General features: G+C 32.4%; 1 protein-coding gene and 1 long non-coding RNA gene across 4 annotated transcripts; one reads left to right on the top strand and one right to left on the bottom strand.

Moving 5' to 3' along the window:
• Nucleotides 1-1533: 1533 nt before the first annotated feature.
• Nucleotides 1534-2356, top strand: LOC116426497 (uncharacterized). The gene is made up of 2 exons (XR_004234918.2): nucleotides 1534-1914; nucleotides 2003-2356. It is a non-coding gene; the product is annotated as an uncharacterized LOC116426497 (long non-coding RNA).
• Nucleotides 2357-2529: 173 nt separating this feature from the next.
• Nucleotides 2530-15290, bottom strand: LOC116426496 (cyclin-dependent kinase-like 4). Of its 3 annotated transcripts, none has more exons than XM_031975507.2 (6): nucleotides 15040-15290; nucleotides 8118-8307; nucleotides 4480-4827; nucleotides 3857-4123; nucleotides 3626-3784; nucleotides 2530-3502 (listed from the first exon to the last, which is right to left on the bottom strand). In XM_031975507.2, exons 1-6 carry the CDS (start codon nucleotides 15102-15104, stop codon nucleotides 3365-3367), a joined length of 1167 nt encoding a protein of 388 aa, XP_031831367.1. In that variant the 5' UTR covers nucleotides 15105-15290; the 3' UTR covers nucleotides 2530-3364. The 3 variants fall into 3 exon arrangements, with proteins under 3 accessions (XP_031831367.1, XP_031831369.1, XP_031831368.1); XM_031975509.2 differs by lacking the exon at nucleotides 15040-15290 and adding an exon at nucleotides 13093-13165; XM_031975508.2 differs by lacking the exon at nucleotides 15040-15290 and adding an exon at nucleotides 10362-10441.
• Nucleotides 15291-15438: the final 148 nt, after the last annotated feature.

Below are 15438 nucleotides of genomic sequence, written 5' to 3'. Positions count from 1 at the left end.
ATAAATTACGAAGGACAGAACAGAAAGAATTCCTACCACTAATTGTTAGAATCGATTATCACCTACTAAATGTCGCTGTATTATAATATAATTTTGTAATCTATAAAGAAATATTTACAAGGTATTGACAAATTACAATTTAATAGAGCAAAGTCACATCCGCGTGATGCCGGATGCATGTAGACAGGGGCATCACACGTGTATGACACCGACTGTTAACGTGATAATTCTGTGGGGGTTAAATCTAGCGTTCTCCCAACCCTTATAATCTATAAGACTAAGAGGGAGCAATTGTTACCAACTTTTCTAATTGATTCCTAAATTCCTGGTACATACGCGCGAAGTATGATGAGTAAAGAGCTGTACGACAAGGATAGATTTATGTGATCTTCGTTGCACGATAAGGACAGAGCGAAGGGTGGCGTCATCTAGCGGTATCTTAAATCTGTGCTAGACATCTATTTTATAAGACTGAAATACCGATTGTGTAAAAAGAGCAGACGTTTTGATATGCCCTCTACGATTAATTAATATCTAATACTTCCAATACAGACAAGGTATAACTTCATCTGTGCCGTTGGTGTTAATATTGTATTGAATTTTGAACTTGTGAATTATACTTAATATTTTGATAAATCCCAATAAGAAATTTCGAGTATATAGAAAAATTTGATATTGCGACAGGAAAATAAAAAAGAACATGTTTTTTATTTATTTACTTTGTAACGCTATCGCGTGAATTGGATAGGCACGGTACGACGGTAACGCCGGGCAAAGATAGCTATAGCTGCGTTCCGTGGTCGAAGCTTATAAATTGAGAGGGAACTACGAACGGTTTAGCGAGAACATTATAGACACAGTATATTATTGTAAAACACTCAACGCGGACGGCCGAGCTGAGAGGAAGTTGGAAACCAGAGAATTGTTATTTTCAGCTAGAATCATCTTTGATCCTCACTTCGGCAAATTCGATACATTGTAAGGGACCATAAATTCTCTTCAAAAGGTTGTCACGTGTTACATCCGGTCCTCACTTCGGTGAATTCGGTACATTGTTACCTGTCGACGCGTTCGCTTTTACGAGAACATTGTGTGTTTCTCTGGGTCCCGCGCTTTCTCTCAGCATATGCGCATGGAATCGTTCCCGCGCATTAACCAGATCTCCTCCACCATTGGCCCAAGGAGACTCGGAAGGAGAAAACAGGACCAGGGAAGAGGCGATGCGAGCCGACAACGAGCGAGATTTACAACGAAAAAGCAGAATGATTTCAAACCTCGAACGTTTAACTACTTATAAACTCACAAATAAAGCAGAAGTCAAAATTTCCACAACCAAAAGTATAAGTTTTATTTCACGCGCCACGAGCAGAGTACCTTAGTACTCCACGGGCACCTTACCCACGTAAAGTTCCCTAAATTTTCCCTAACCGCGAACGGCGTAACGCAACAATTTATTTGCACTCTATTGATAAGGTTGTAAGTGATTTTGGAATGGTAAAATGGTTACGTAATCCCCCGACAGTGTGACAAAAATTTATATTGGATATGCCCAGTCTATCCTGTCTCTCATCGATGGTAGTCCTTTAAGTACATATTTCAAAGGCAGAGGTGTTTTCAGTCCGCAGGCAATCTAGTGACACTCCCCTCAAGAAAAGTTACCCTTTCCGTAACAACATTTGCCTGCATTGAATACTATATAGAAATACTTACATACGAGCCTCGGGCAGCTCCTTGACTACAGGTAGTGGGAGAAATGCTGTTTCCAAGTTACTAACGTGAGGGGAGTACGTAGTCATCTCTGGTATACCTACCTTATCTGTGGTTTCGAACGTAATTTACAATTAATTTTTAAATAAATGCTCATGTTTATATGGTTTTATTAACGTAATCGTACACTAATAATGAATTATGTCTGTAAGGTCAAATAATATTATATATACAAGTTTATTAATACCTATCACGTACTGTGGGAAACTAATTTTCCGTATTATTTTTTATATAGAAGGATCTGTTAACCAAGTTAACCTAAAACTCATTTGATAAATCAAACAGTGAGTGCCTTCATATTGAAGTACATTTGTAAGGTAAAAAATTTAAATGGCCAAAATTTCGTTTGAAACTGGTACAGTGTTAGTTATTTTAGTTGGAGCTCATGTGGGCTGGTACAAATTACAACATACTTACGTACCAGAAGAAGAGAGACATGAGCACATTCTGGTACAGGCGTATCAACATTTTTTCAATAAAAAAAAGGAATAGAGCTTTATAATGGCAATTAAAGTACATTAAACTTTTTTAACACTATGTACAATATAAATTTGTTTGTAAAAAAATAAATATAGATACATATGTGGTATATGTTTGTATTTATAAATTATAGCATAAGCAATACAGTATTGGGATAGTAGTAAATTTGAATATTTATTATATTAATGTCGTTTTTAGCACCTTTTATTTACTTATCTTTCAAAAAAGGAGTTTATTCTTTATAATTCCTCTTTACAAGTAAATTAGATATAAATACAAGTATTTTATACAAAATTTTATTCTAACATGTACATATAATGTACATACAATAATAAATAAATATATATATATATATATAACATGGAAATCAGGTTAATAAAATAAAATCATCAGTAATTCAAAGATAAATGTGCAAATACAAATAAAAGGTATTAAGAATGATTCATTTACAAAAAATATTTGTAAAGTTTAAATAAATAAATGGTATGTACATATGTATGTCTATATATAAGGCACAAGAGAGAAAAAGAGAACACAGGATGCATTAAAAAATAAAGACCTTAGATCAGGGTCTGATAGAATAAATCAGATCAAATAAGAATACATTTGCATATTTTTCCCTAATAAATATTGTTAAAGTGCTTCATGCTCCATTGTTTGTTTATTATTGAGACCAAACAAAGTTCAAATCTGTCAAACATACTTTGAAAAGTATACTTTGCTACACGAAAATAATTTGGTATGACTAAATCAAAACATTATTATGATATGTTAATCTTCTATTGTCTTTCCCTATTTATTATTTTTCTCATTTTGTTTTCTTATCATAATATATCTATCATACAATTAATTCTTCTCCTACATAGTTATATGGTAAATGAAATTCTACTTCTGTATGTTGACCAAACATAAATCTTAATAAAAATAAGAATAAAACGAAATGTAAGAGTTTATGGTATATGAAGCTTTTTAACAATATCTGTATAACATCATTTACAAACATATGCATATTGGAATTATTTGCTCAGAGCTGTGTTAATTATTGGATCCCAAATTAGTGTTCTTAGTTTTGCTGGCATCCTGTACAAGTACTTTATAATCACAGAAGACCTTAGTTTCAACCTTTAATAGTAGGTAGGTGATCAAAATCTTGCCGATGATGCATAGAAGAGCTTCTCGGTCTGCTTTCATTTTGGCTGTGTATTGAAGCACCAGCCTTAGGAAGTTGTGGCAATATTTGACTGCAATTACTATTCTAAAATGTAATACCAATGTTACAGTAACATTTTGTCATTTACATTATACCTGGATTTTTAAATTTATCTATTACTAATCTTTTTGTCAATCAATACATTTGAAATCATATAAATATACTTACTCTTGAGCGATCCCTATATTTCTTGAGTTTTTCAAATTCTTCCATTTCTGCTTCAGGCATTTTGAAATGAAAATTTTCGAAATAGGAATGCTGTAAAAGTTGTTCACAGGTCCACCTCTGATCAGGATCTTTGTCCAAACATTTTTTGAGAAAATCGAGCTATTGCATAAAATTAAATGAAAATTTTCGATTTTTATATTCGAAAAAATCGTTAAGAGAACAAATCTATACCTGTAAAGCAGTATTTCCTCTATTAGGTAAAGCATCTTCTAAGGGAGTAAGTGTTTGAGGTGTTGGTAATGTAATACCAGCAAAAAATTCATTCTGCTGGAAAATGGCCACATGCCTTGGTAATAAGTCACCAATAGTTCTTCGAATTAGATATAGTTGATCCACATCTGATTTACCTGGCCATAATGCTTCTCCACGTATTAATTCTGCAAAGACACAGCCAATTGCCCATACATCTACTGGTGTACCATATTGAGTATCGCCAACCTGAAGAAGTATGTAATTGTTTTTTATTTATTATAAACTGTTTTAAATCCTTAGATATTTATTTTCATTAGTGAAATGTTAATACATTTGTCAACATTTAAAATTAAAAATTAAATTGTCTTAAAATAAGAGAGATGGAAAAGTGAAGTTGGAGATAAATAATAGTTATTGAACGTATACTGTATACACAAAGTATATCTTCTAAGGATGTGGTTCTCTGATATAAATTTTCTGTTTTCATACATAAAATATCTTAAAACCGTGATTGTATAATGTAAATGTAATTTTTAAGGGTTTAGTAATGAGAATTTAAAATAGAAAAAATTAAGCTCTTTTTTAATTATCCAAAAAATTACCAGTAATTCAGGTGCTCTGTACCATCTAGTTGCGACGTACTCTGTGTAATTTTCACCGGGACTGAGCATTCGCGCGAAGCCGAAGTCACACAATTTCACTACTCCATCCGCTGTGATTAAAATGTTCTCGGGTTTTACATCTCTATGGACACAACCCAGTCGATGGCAATACGCGACACCTTGTAGAATTTGCCACGTGAGTTGCTTCGTAGTGATTTCTGGGCAACCACAGGGATATCTCTCCATCTCGTTTAGCAAAGTGTACTCGCAGTATTCGAAAACCAGATGTAGCTTCCTTTTCCTTCTGAATACTTCCAATAGATTTACCAGATTGGGGTGCTTAAGATTCTGCAAGATAGACATATCTAACATTAATCCCTCATGTTATAATTGATACCACATTTTAGAGAATCTAGAGTGTTTTTAGATATTTAATAATCAAGTCATAAATTTAGCAAAGGAATAATTACAATTTTCTTTTTCATGTACTTATTTTAATATTTTATATAATTTTATGTCTTTACACTTTGGTTTGCTTCTGGTAGACTTGGAAAGCTAGATTTACCCTACTCGCAGTTTCTGAGTACTTCTATGTTTAATTGTGTAGAGTTCTGCAAAGGAGATTATTTTTTTACAGTCGAAGCGAAAGATCATTTTTTTTATCATCGGTGTATTATCTTCAAAATAACTGTGGGCTTTTAATGAACAACAAATTTTGTTGCGTTCTCGCGAAGTATTAGTTATAATATCTATTAATTAAAAATAAATCTAAAGAGCATAGTCGTGAAGGAAATTGTACGGCACAGAGTTTATAAGAAATTTTTACGACTAAATCGCCATATCCAAGTATTTCTTTAAGTGGAAAATAATTTACGATTATTTTATGTTAAAACTTCGAGTGCGTTATGAACGACGCGTAAACAATTTGAGGTTCTTAAAATTTCTAAAAAATGTAACATTTTAAATATGTATAACACAAATCCAAAGTAAAATTACAAAATCGAATTCTTTATTCTTTTTCGTGAATTACAAATTTCGGTTTGATTGATGTTTAAAAATATATCAATATAATCACCGACTTTCGCGTTTTTAGTAGCTGAAATTTAGCCAGCGTATAATGTGTTAAGGAAGGCGGCTAACTAGATGCAGAATCATTTGAAAATAATGCCAGTATTTGTAAATAGTTTGCAAATGTTGAAATTTCCATGAGGAACGAATTTATAGGCGATGATCTTGTAAAAGTGAAGATCACTAGTGAAATATTGATCTCTCTAAAGGAAAATTATGGCGTCCCTTTAGTTAGCGACTTTTTAAAAATAATCTGCAGTGCGACGCAACATCCTATTAGGAATAGTATTTACATACAACACGTACTATAAAATCATGGCTTTAACCCTTTAATGCCCATGCCTACTTTAGTTGAACAGATGGGAAATAATCGACTCCTTTCTTTTTTAATAGGAATCTCTTTCTTTTTCATTTGAATATTTTATTTCATAATTTGAACACAATGGAACGTAAATATGATTTAAGAAAGCAAAGAAACATAGAACAAACATATGAAGAAACCGTGTCGTTACTTACCTCTGTGAGTCACGGACATGAATGTTAAAGGGTTAAAACGCGAAGATTTGATTATTTTGGTCACTAGGAATTTTTTTCTTAAATATTGAACTAAATTTGAAGTTAACAGATTCATTACATCTATTAATCGAACTTCTAGTTACAGAGGATCCATCTCCGTGGTATAAGGAGAATACACAACACATTGGTTTTTTAAGTGGTACCTTGATGAATAGTATTTGCAAGAATCTTCGATATAGATACTAAACAAAACAGTTTCAAAGCTTTGAAACCACGTGCTAGTCGAAGCATCAGCTATTCTATTATGTGTGTATGTACACATGGAATCTGTTCTTCAGTTAAAAATTAAAGTATCAACGTTTCGATCCTTCCAGTACAGTCATACTTAAATGTGTACATATATGCACACAAATTAAACACGACAAGTTACTTGCGTTCTACCTTAAGATGTCCCACGTATTCATGATAAATATCTCATTCAAAATCTTTACACTGTCAAATTTGTATTTTGAAAAGAAAAAGTTCCCTTCTTACAAAGGTATAAAGCTAATGTACTAGGCTTGAATTGCGGTAGGCGTCAAAATATTATGACCACGTGGCTCGTTTTGCGTTCGAGTCACAAATATAGTACCAGGAATGGGCTACAAGTTAAGTATGCCCAAGAAATCACATTTACTCGAGTATAATATGAGCGGTAGAGCAGGAGTTAGAGTAGTCAACGAGTATCAGTGATGAACGGGTTCCGGGAAGTCTAAAAATTCCGTGACCCAAATGGAAAAAATCGGAACAAAGTTTGCCGCTGTTGCGGACACGTGTTACAGTCAAAAGCCGTGGCGAAAGGAAATCATTAACATCGCGCGGTCCGAATTTATTTTGTGCAAGAAGGGAAAATATCCTTGAGGCGAAATGTCAGAGCAGAGTGGAGGCTCGTTTGAATGCGCATATGTTTGGGAGCGAACCCTCCGATTATTTCGATAAGGCTAGGTCGGCAAGAGGAGAACACGCTAAGATATTGACCGCCGCGGTATTGACCGTTGGCCACTTCTTGTAGCCAACCGTGGATTTATACGGTTACACAGCCGTGTAAGATTATGAATTTTTGCTCGACGCTTTCGTTCCTCTCCGGAGGATCGCCGAATCGCGTTGCCGATCGACTGAAACGCGGATCGGTCGCAGAACACACCTCTTTCGCTGCGATTTTCTAAATCCAGTGGCTGGCTACTCGAGGTTTCACACTTTCAATTTGCGAGGGGTCGTTCACCCGAAGTGTGGACGCAGAGAGTCTAGCGTCGGCCAGTGGAGGAACTAGAGACAGAAAACTTCCTTCATAGATTTTCTGATAGTCCCACGCCACGCGTAGTCCACCAGGTTTCGTTTCAAGTTCGCTTTCGATTATAAGTCTATTTGGAATCGAAAGTTTGCTCAGATTGAGATTGAATGATGGCGTGCCCACCAGCACGACGTTATAAACTATTGTTCAAATCAGATCATAAGATAATTTAATTTTGACTGCCGTAACAAAACCTTATAAGCCGTCGTAACAAAGTCCTTGGGCAAAGAAGATATGCGTAGAAGTTACTAGAATTTTAGCAATTGTGCTAATGAATACAGCCTTGAGTTAGCACATTGTTGACCTGTTACGAGTGTACTCGTGATTGCTAATGTATCGATTTAAGTACGAAATTAATATTAATATTAAGGTATAGACTCATAGGAGTTGGAATTACAATATTGTTTATTGTGTTTGATACTCTTTGTGAAAGTTCTAAGTAATTTAGTTAGTGATTTATATTTTGACACTTTATAATTCAATGGTAGAAGGAACCAGTGACATATACTATGTAAGCGGAGTACTGTTTTTTAATCATTTTAGTTGTTTATATAAAAATTTCACAAATTATAAAGAATAAGAATGATTAAAAAATAATTTATATTTTATTATATTCGCTATTACTATTATATTGTGATGGTGATTATTAGTTTAACGGTTCGTTTCATTAATTTGTAAAAAGTCAATCCTTATTGTTCATACCGTTTTATACGCGAAAACTTACCTTAAGTAGCCGTATTTCACGTAGTGCGATTTTTCGTATAAGGGGGTCATCCTCAGTTTGTTGAAATTTTTTTACAGCCACCAATTTTCCAGTTTGTCGATCTCTGCACTGGAAGACGACACCATAGCTACCCTCCCCAAGCCGCGCCAGCCGTTCGTACCGCTCCATCGCCTTGCTTGGCGCGCGTGACCTACACAAAAGCGAAACTTTTCGTGACTTTATGTGGTACAATAAAAATGTTATCAATAGATTGCACATTTTATGCATGTTTGATTTGAATACGACATACGTCGATATGTAGAATCCAACAAGAAATTAATTTTAATAATGGCTACTGCAGTTTTTGCTTTACTTTCGTTTTAATAGATACACCATTCGACTGAAAAGATGTTTCTTCAATGTATTATTATTCATTATTTATTATTGTTTATAGTATACAATGCGATGTTAAATTATTCTTTGACATAATAGGATGAAAATAGGATTGTAACATTAGAATATCTTTCCTATTTTTCTATCATGTTTCATAAAAATGATTCTTTCCAATAAAATTATTATTTATTGGCAATTCAGAAGAAACTTTTTGACAACGTAACGAGCAAACTCTATATTAATCTATGACATGCCACAGTTATGAATCCAACAAGCATGTTATCTAATGCATTATGACATGTGAATGTACGCGTGTTCCCATTGAAATGCAATGACCACCGCGATTCATGGATCACGTTCGTTGCATCACACATCCGATCAAATATAAAGGATTATTTTGATTAGTAGTATGGATAAAAACGGGCGATAAATTTATTTCAAATACGTTTGGTTGAAGTTATGGTGCAACTGAAGAAACAACAATTATTTATATAAATATTGATAAAAATATATAATTAATTTTTCTATATATATACTATAATAAACATAAAATAAATGGAAATATAAATGTTTGCGTGACAATGTGTGTGATATCAATTTGAAAAAATATAGTATTTCAAAATACGAAATATAAATATAAACTTAAATATACTTTTTAATTTTTCGTAATTTCCATATTTCAGAAGTTCAACTACTTATGTACATGCCCGTTTATTATAATTAGTCTTTTCTCTTTAACACAGGATGGACAAAATGGATAATAATAATGATGAGAAAAGAATTTACCTTTTGAGCGGTACCGTAGAGAATAGTTTCAAAGTACTAGATTTATATAAATTATTAATAACATTTATTGATAAATAAACTTTGCTAGTAAAAGTACGTATGCTTACTAAACAGTTAATGTTCGTTTAAATTCAGATAGAACTTTATATTAAACTTTTACATAAATTTAGATCTAGAAATTTTAACGAATAAATTTATATTACAATTATGTGTCTTCAAATTAGTATATTCTTTGATTAATTCTGTCAATAAAAATGTAGATATTAAAAATATAGTATATTCTTTGATTAATTCTATGTAATATACATCCAATAGATATGGAACCCAAACTCTGTAGCAATAGAGATCTATGAAGTTTTTTTTAGTGATAATTCTAATTTGACTAATCAAATTTGTTCTTCATCGGTAACGATATTGTATCTTGTAAGTTATTGTTAAAAATCTCTGAAATTCACACTCATTTTTCGCAGGAACGAAACATTTTTTACTTATTTGTACATGTAGAACCACCACCTGTCGATTTGTACCATCGACCACGAGACAACCTATATAAGAGTATCTGTTTAGACAGTCGTCTACAAAAATTCAATAAAATTTATACAAGTTTAGAGTAAAACAAACCCAGTCATCACCGTTTATTGTTTAAGATACACTGCAACTGAACAAACCATAGCTTTTTTTTAAATCATTTAAATAAAATTATTTCTCATTAAAAATAAAAAGAGAACACTTTAGACGTTCCTTACGATAATATTTCTTTTTGTGTCCAGAAAGACCCACCGATCTCTGTGTAAACATATACGCGTATAATACATACTATATCACAAGTCTGAATAATTTCCACAAACTTAGAATGCTTTTACAACTAAGATAAACGTGTATAACACCGAGAGAATTGATATTATTTTCCCACAAATCAAGCGTCTAGATTATAAAATTTGGGCTACACAGTACAATATTTCATTTTCACCAACTAAATAGTCAATTGAAGATAATAGTTGAAGTTCCTGTAATTTTTAACTAATGACCTGTGTAAAGGTACTCTGTTACCGAAAATCAAAGTAAAAAATTTGGGCTTCTACCCACTTTTTATACTTGGCGAGGCATGGCAGAGATGTGAACTGCTGCGTAAAGAGCATGCTATCACGGTAAAGTCTGCAGACCAAACTGTTTGTACCTTCGCCGATGACCAAGGGTCAACCTCCCTTGTGGCTTTCGCTTTATTTGAATCGGAGCCTAGCGCAGGCGCTCTTGGACCGCGTAATGTTGTCCACCTTTATAGAAATTTGATGTCACTCGCCCCACATTTAAAGATAGATTTCGTTCACGTGAAGAATTATACACATAAATCGTTCAAACAGATTTCTTTCCAACAGTTTTCTGATTAACATTCATTGCTATATTAATTTAATAAGTGTACAACACATTTGTAATATACTTCGTCTTCCCTACAATTATTAGGCACTAAATAATGTTATATAATTAAAATTGATGTTCCAATTATAAACATATAAATTACAGTGTTCAAAATTCAATCTTTGATAATGTCTATTTAAATGGTTTACAGAAACTGTAATCAAACAAAATTTTTTTCAATGTATTGAGGAGTCTATTAGCATTGGAACAAAATGAGATTATACTTTCTCTGTAATCAGTTGTAGCGTATCGAGGATGCTACAAGTGTATATAATTTTCAGGTCGTTAATTAAAAAAATTGATAGTTCTACAAAATGGTGAATAGACCGTGAACATTTGTGCGCTTAAAATACGTTCAAATGCAAATCAGTATGAAGTAGAAATTTCAATGAAAGTGTATGAAAGCTTTATTTTACCTGTAACCCATTAATTAATTTCGACAGGATTCCGTATTCTATAGAAATCTAAATTTACTTCGACAATCCACTGATCAACTTACCAAAGTGGCACGCGCTGGCGGTAATTTGCGAATTTTAAGTCGTTGACCATGTCGAACGAAACATAAATGATCCACCATACTCGACACTTTTGAAATTTTCTGATGGACTTAAGTGTGACAAATTAATAATGTGGTCAATTTAAATTAACGCGATGACTTCAAGTTTAAATCGGCAAAAAATGCATCGTTGCCATAAGAAGGTTAACGATGTTAATTGAAAATGGTTCGTCGATTCTGTAGTTACAATTCGTTGCATTATCAGCTAATTTCACGGACAAGGTTATGAAAAATACATTCATTACAATTAAAGATTATTAAATTACGAATGTTTATATTTCATATTATAAATGAGAAGAAAAAGAAGAAATTCCAAATAATTGGATCGAATGATTACGAATCATGTTATTCGTCCTAAGAAAGGTTGCTTTCATTTCATTGGTCTTTCGTGACGCACAATGACATTTAGTCACAGGTATCATATCGTAGACTACTTTAGAAGTAATGAAGTGAATACCACTGCTGTTATTGGCATTAGAGGATTCGCGTGTTATAGACGAGTGAAAAGTAATGGAATTGATTTAGCGCTCCAGATACCTTAGAATTAGGTTCTAGAGTATGTTACCTGAATCGACTTTTCTCTACATTATTAAAACTTTAGTTCATATGTCATAACATCTTTCCATGATAATTGGAAAGTAGATATAATTCGTACTATTGTAAAATGAATATTACAAAAAATCATCTTACTAATAATAAACTAATACACTATATTAGTTGACTAATATTAGCCGATTCAGATTTTTAAGGGAGTTTCATCTTAAAAGCAATGACGACCACCATTTGTATTTTAGGATTATTGTAATTATTATATTCATAGTAATTCTAAACGTGTAAAATTAAATTGGTTATGTTGATTGTAATTCAAAGTGGAAGGGAATAATAATTTTATTAATTAATAGACTTAAAAAGAGTGTCTACTGTAAATATATAATGAATATGATACACTTTTCGTTTCATTAGACACGAACTATTATATTCAAAAATACTGTGTTTAGTTACTCAATTAAATCGAGGTAGTCAACGAGTATTGGCAGTTTAAAATAAGTTTAAACTCTAAACTGTGGTATCCGGAAGCCATGGAAGGAAAATGCAGGATCGTTGAGGCTGGATCGCTGCCAGAATTTCAAGAACCCAACAGCCTAGTACTGATAGGTCTCTAAGCGAACTTTTATTTTTCAACTGTTGATATCTTCAAAATAATGCCTCTACTTTCTAAATGGTAACTAAGAGACTCATTATTTTGTTAATCTAATAAAAAATTTATCTTGATGATAAGGACACTCAGTAATTTTTCGAATAAGCACAAAAAGCGACGAGGTTATCTCCGAACATGAAAGATTTTATCTGACTCAAGTCAACATTCCTCGAACAGTTTTCATTTATTGCAACAAAAATTTCGGGAAAGCATATTCTTACATCACAAAATGTATCACAAAGGTAGCCAGCTTGTGCGACGTTTTTTCCTACTGAAAAAAGTCATAAAATCGATCTGTTACTCATGTTTCTGGGTGGAAATACCCCGTCAGAGTTTAAAACTTCCTAATGCAACACTAATGCAGTGACACACAATACATGATGTAAATTTTAATTCTATTTTTGTTTTTATCGATGTGTCCGCAAGTGTTAAGCACCTTTAAAAGTTAAAAAAGAAAAGAATAAAAAAAGGAGAAAAGAACATGAAAAATTTACTTCTACCCTATCTAATCATCGTTTGACATCTTCCACTACTTCAGACTTATCTGTTCTTAATACAGTCCGTGTGACATAGTTAAACAAAATTACTTTGCTCCATATTATGACGAATGTACGAGTTAAGTGTTGTACTCGAAAATATATACGTACAAAAATCCGATTATGGTGTTCATTGTCTTTGGTTACGGAAGGACCCTTGTCGTTGAACATACCGAACGTTACTAAACGTGCTGAAATACTACTTTGCAAATGTACACTTGATTATTGACAATCGATATCGCGCCAGTACACCGTCTATGTTAAAGCGATGACCGTGAACGGGGTTACAATATTTTTGGCATCATACATACGTGACAGCGGAAGACATACAAGACTTATGTAACTTCCGGCTGAGTTTAGCGAACTCTCCAAATTATACTATCTAAATGCTTCACCGATTCATTGTAGATGAAAATCGAAATCATTTTCTTGATTTTTACTAATAGTTTTTAACTTATGAAAAACAGAGTATCTTTGTTGAATAAATTAATCAAGCAGCTACAAATGTTTCTACTTTTCATTAAAAATAAATAACTAATTAATCGCACTGTTATCAAATTCTTTCTATATACAATTGATCGAATAAAATGTAGAGGGTGCATTCTTACCCCAAAAGTACATAAAGGAGAAAGTGAAACCTATATTTCTCAATTATGTATAAATATGGACAACTAATGCAGTGTTTCATAAAAGCAGATTTTAAGAATCATAAAAATATTTAGATTCGTCAAAGAAGCTGTATATCTATCGATTTGTATTGAAAACGTCCCAAAATTAGACTATTGGACCAATTCTGAGAATGCAGTTGTTAGATATATAGTGTAGGCATAACTCGTAACTAATTCATTCTTCGATCACCTTATCTTGACTGATACATCAGAAAAATTGATCGACGTGAGAGCATGTATATTCACGTAGAAAGAAAAGCATACATTATTTTTGTTAATGTAAAAATTTATTTTATTGAAATGCACAGTGAGAAATTTTTATTTGTGAGAACAATGAGAAATAATGAGAAATTCTCGTTATTAATGAATTCATTAACGTGAGCTGATGGTAACTAATGACGTTTAATGTATACGGTACTCTTTGCGTGATGATACTATGTAGTAAATATCGATCAATTCAATTCAATGTCAAAGTCATGTATTCTGTAAAGAATTATATTCTAAATTCTAGTTTCATTGATACTTCATTACGTTTTATGTTGTTAGATTTGTATGTTTTTTTTCTGGACTTCAGAAACACTTGAACAAAAACAAGTAAGGTTATGATAAAATAAATAAACAATTTATTAAGAATTAAAGAAACATCTTCCGGATTATGTAAGGGAAGATTAATAAATGCACTGTGAATATGATGCGTTTATAAATATAAATAAAATTATATGATTACAATTTAAATGCAATCTGCTTTTAAATAATTTTCCATTCAATAATATTTTTAATAAAGAAAAGAAATGTCTGTTTATTATCGCTCTATATAAATTACTCTTTAAGAATATCAGTTTTATATTATATCAATATCATACTAAATTCAATACAAAATAAAACTCGAGTTCGTGAGTTTCTTTAACATTAATGCTACGAGGTTAGCTTTCACGCAAATAGAAACTTTTAAGCTTATTTTTACAAATATAATATTCTTTAAATTAACTGGGATGAAAAATCGAGCTTTATCATAAACAATACAGCTTTAAGAAATAACTAATTTTCGAAGTTCAAGGTTAAACGTGATAGTGACATACTTTTCAACCTTTAAACTTTGTTCTGTATTGCACGGTGTCTACTATGAAATTTCTATTATTACAATACACACCCTATACATAATAAAGTGTGAATAAAATAAACATTCTTTTTCCAGTTACACCTTCCTATATAAACGTAACTATATAAATTATAAATTTTTAAACTACTCTAAAGTATTTTAAAGAATCCCAAGTTCCTACAGGTTGACAACATTCTTTTAGACTGATTTTATCATTTTTTGTTTAAATAAAAGTTCGAAATATATATTTGTGTTGGGCGCTGATATTTGGCAAAAGCTGTCGCTGTTTACCTTGGTAGCAGGGGTAGCGTGCTACCGAAGAGCCAGAGCTTTCTATCTTGGAGCCATTTGTCCATGCGAAGGTTTCTCACAGGAATCTTGTTTTCCGAACGGTATGTGCAAGATGCATAGTTAAGAACTTCACTCTAACTCTCGTAGATCGCGTCTGACCGAACAACATTATTGACAGACCAGACTATGGTAGTCATTGCTAAGAGCACCCACGTTTCACCAGTGAATCGAAACGATTAGACGTTCTGAGCTATTTGTTTAACAACGTCACGGAGCTGATCGATAATTCTAGTAGTTGCTCTGCCAGTCGAGGATTACTATATTCGTCAAGACATTTGTAACATTTCGACGAATGCATAAACATTTTCCGTTTTGACATTGACAACATCAGACGTCTGA

Source organism: Nomia melanderi, chromosome 8 (assembly GCF_051020985.1).
Source record: "Nomia melanderi isolate GNS246 chromosome 8, iyNomMela1, whole genome shotgun sequence".
NCBI lineage: Eukaryota > Metazoa > Arthropoda > Insecta > Hymenoptera > Halictidae > Nomia > Nomia melanderi.
The sequence above is the reverse complement of the archived record's forward strand: the minus strand, read 5'-3'. Positions and strand labels throughout refer to the sequence as shown.

Excerpts from the sequence above, each read along its gene's own strand:
- LOC116426496 (XM_031975507.2), bottom strand. The coding sequence starts at position 15,104 with ATGGACAAATGGCTCCAAGATAGAAAGCTCTGGCTCTTCGGTAGCACG. Across the intron at positions 8,308-15,039 it reads ACGCTACCCCTGCTACCAAG|GTCACGCGCGCCAAGCAAGG; the intron begins GTAAACAGCGAC and ends GCTTTTGTGTAG. Across the intron at positions 3,503-3,625 it reads AATATAGGGATCGCTCAAGA|AATAGTAATTGCAGTCAAAT; the intron begins GTAAGTATATTT and ends ATTACATTTTAG.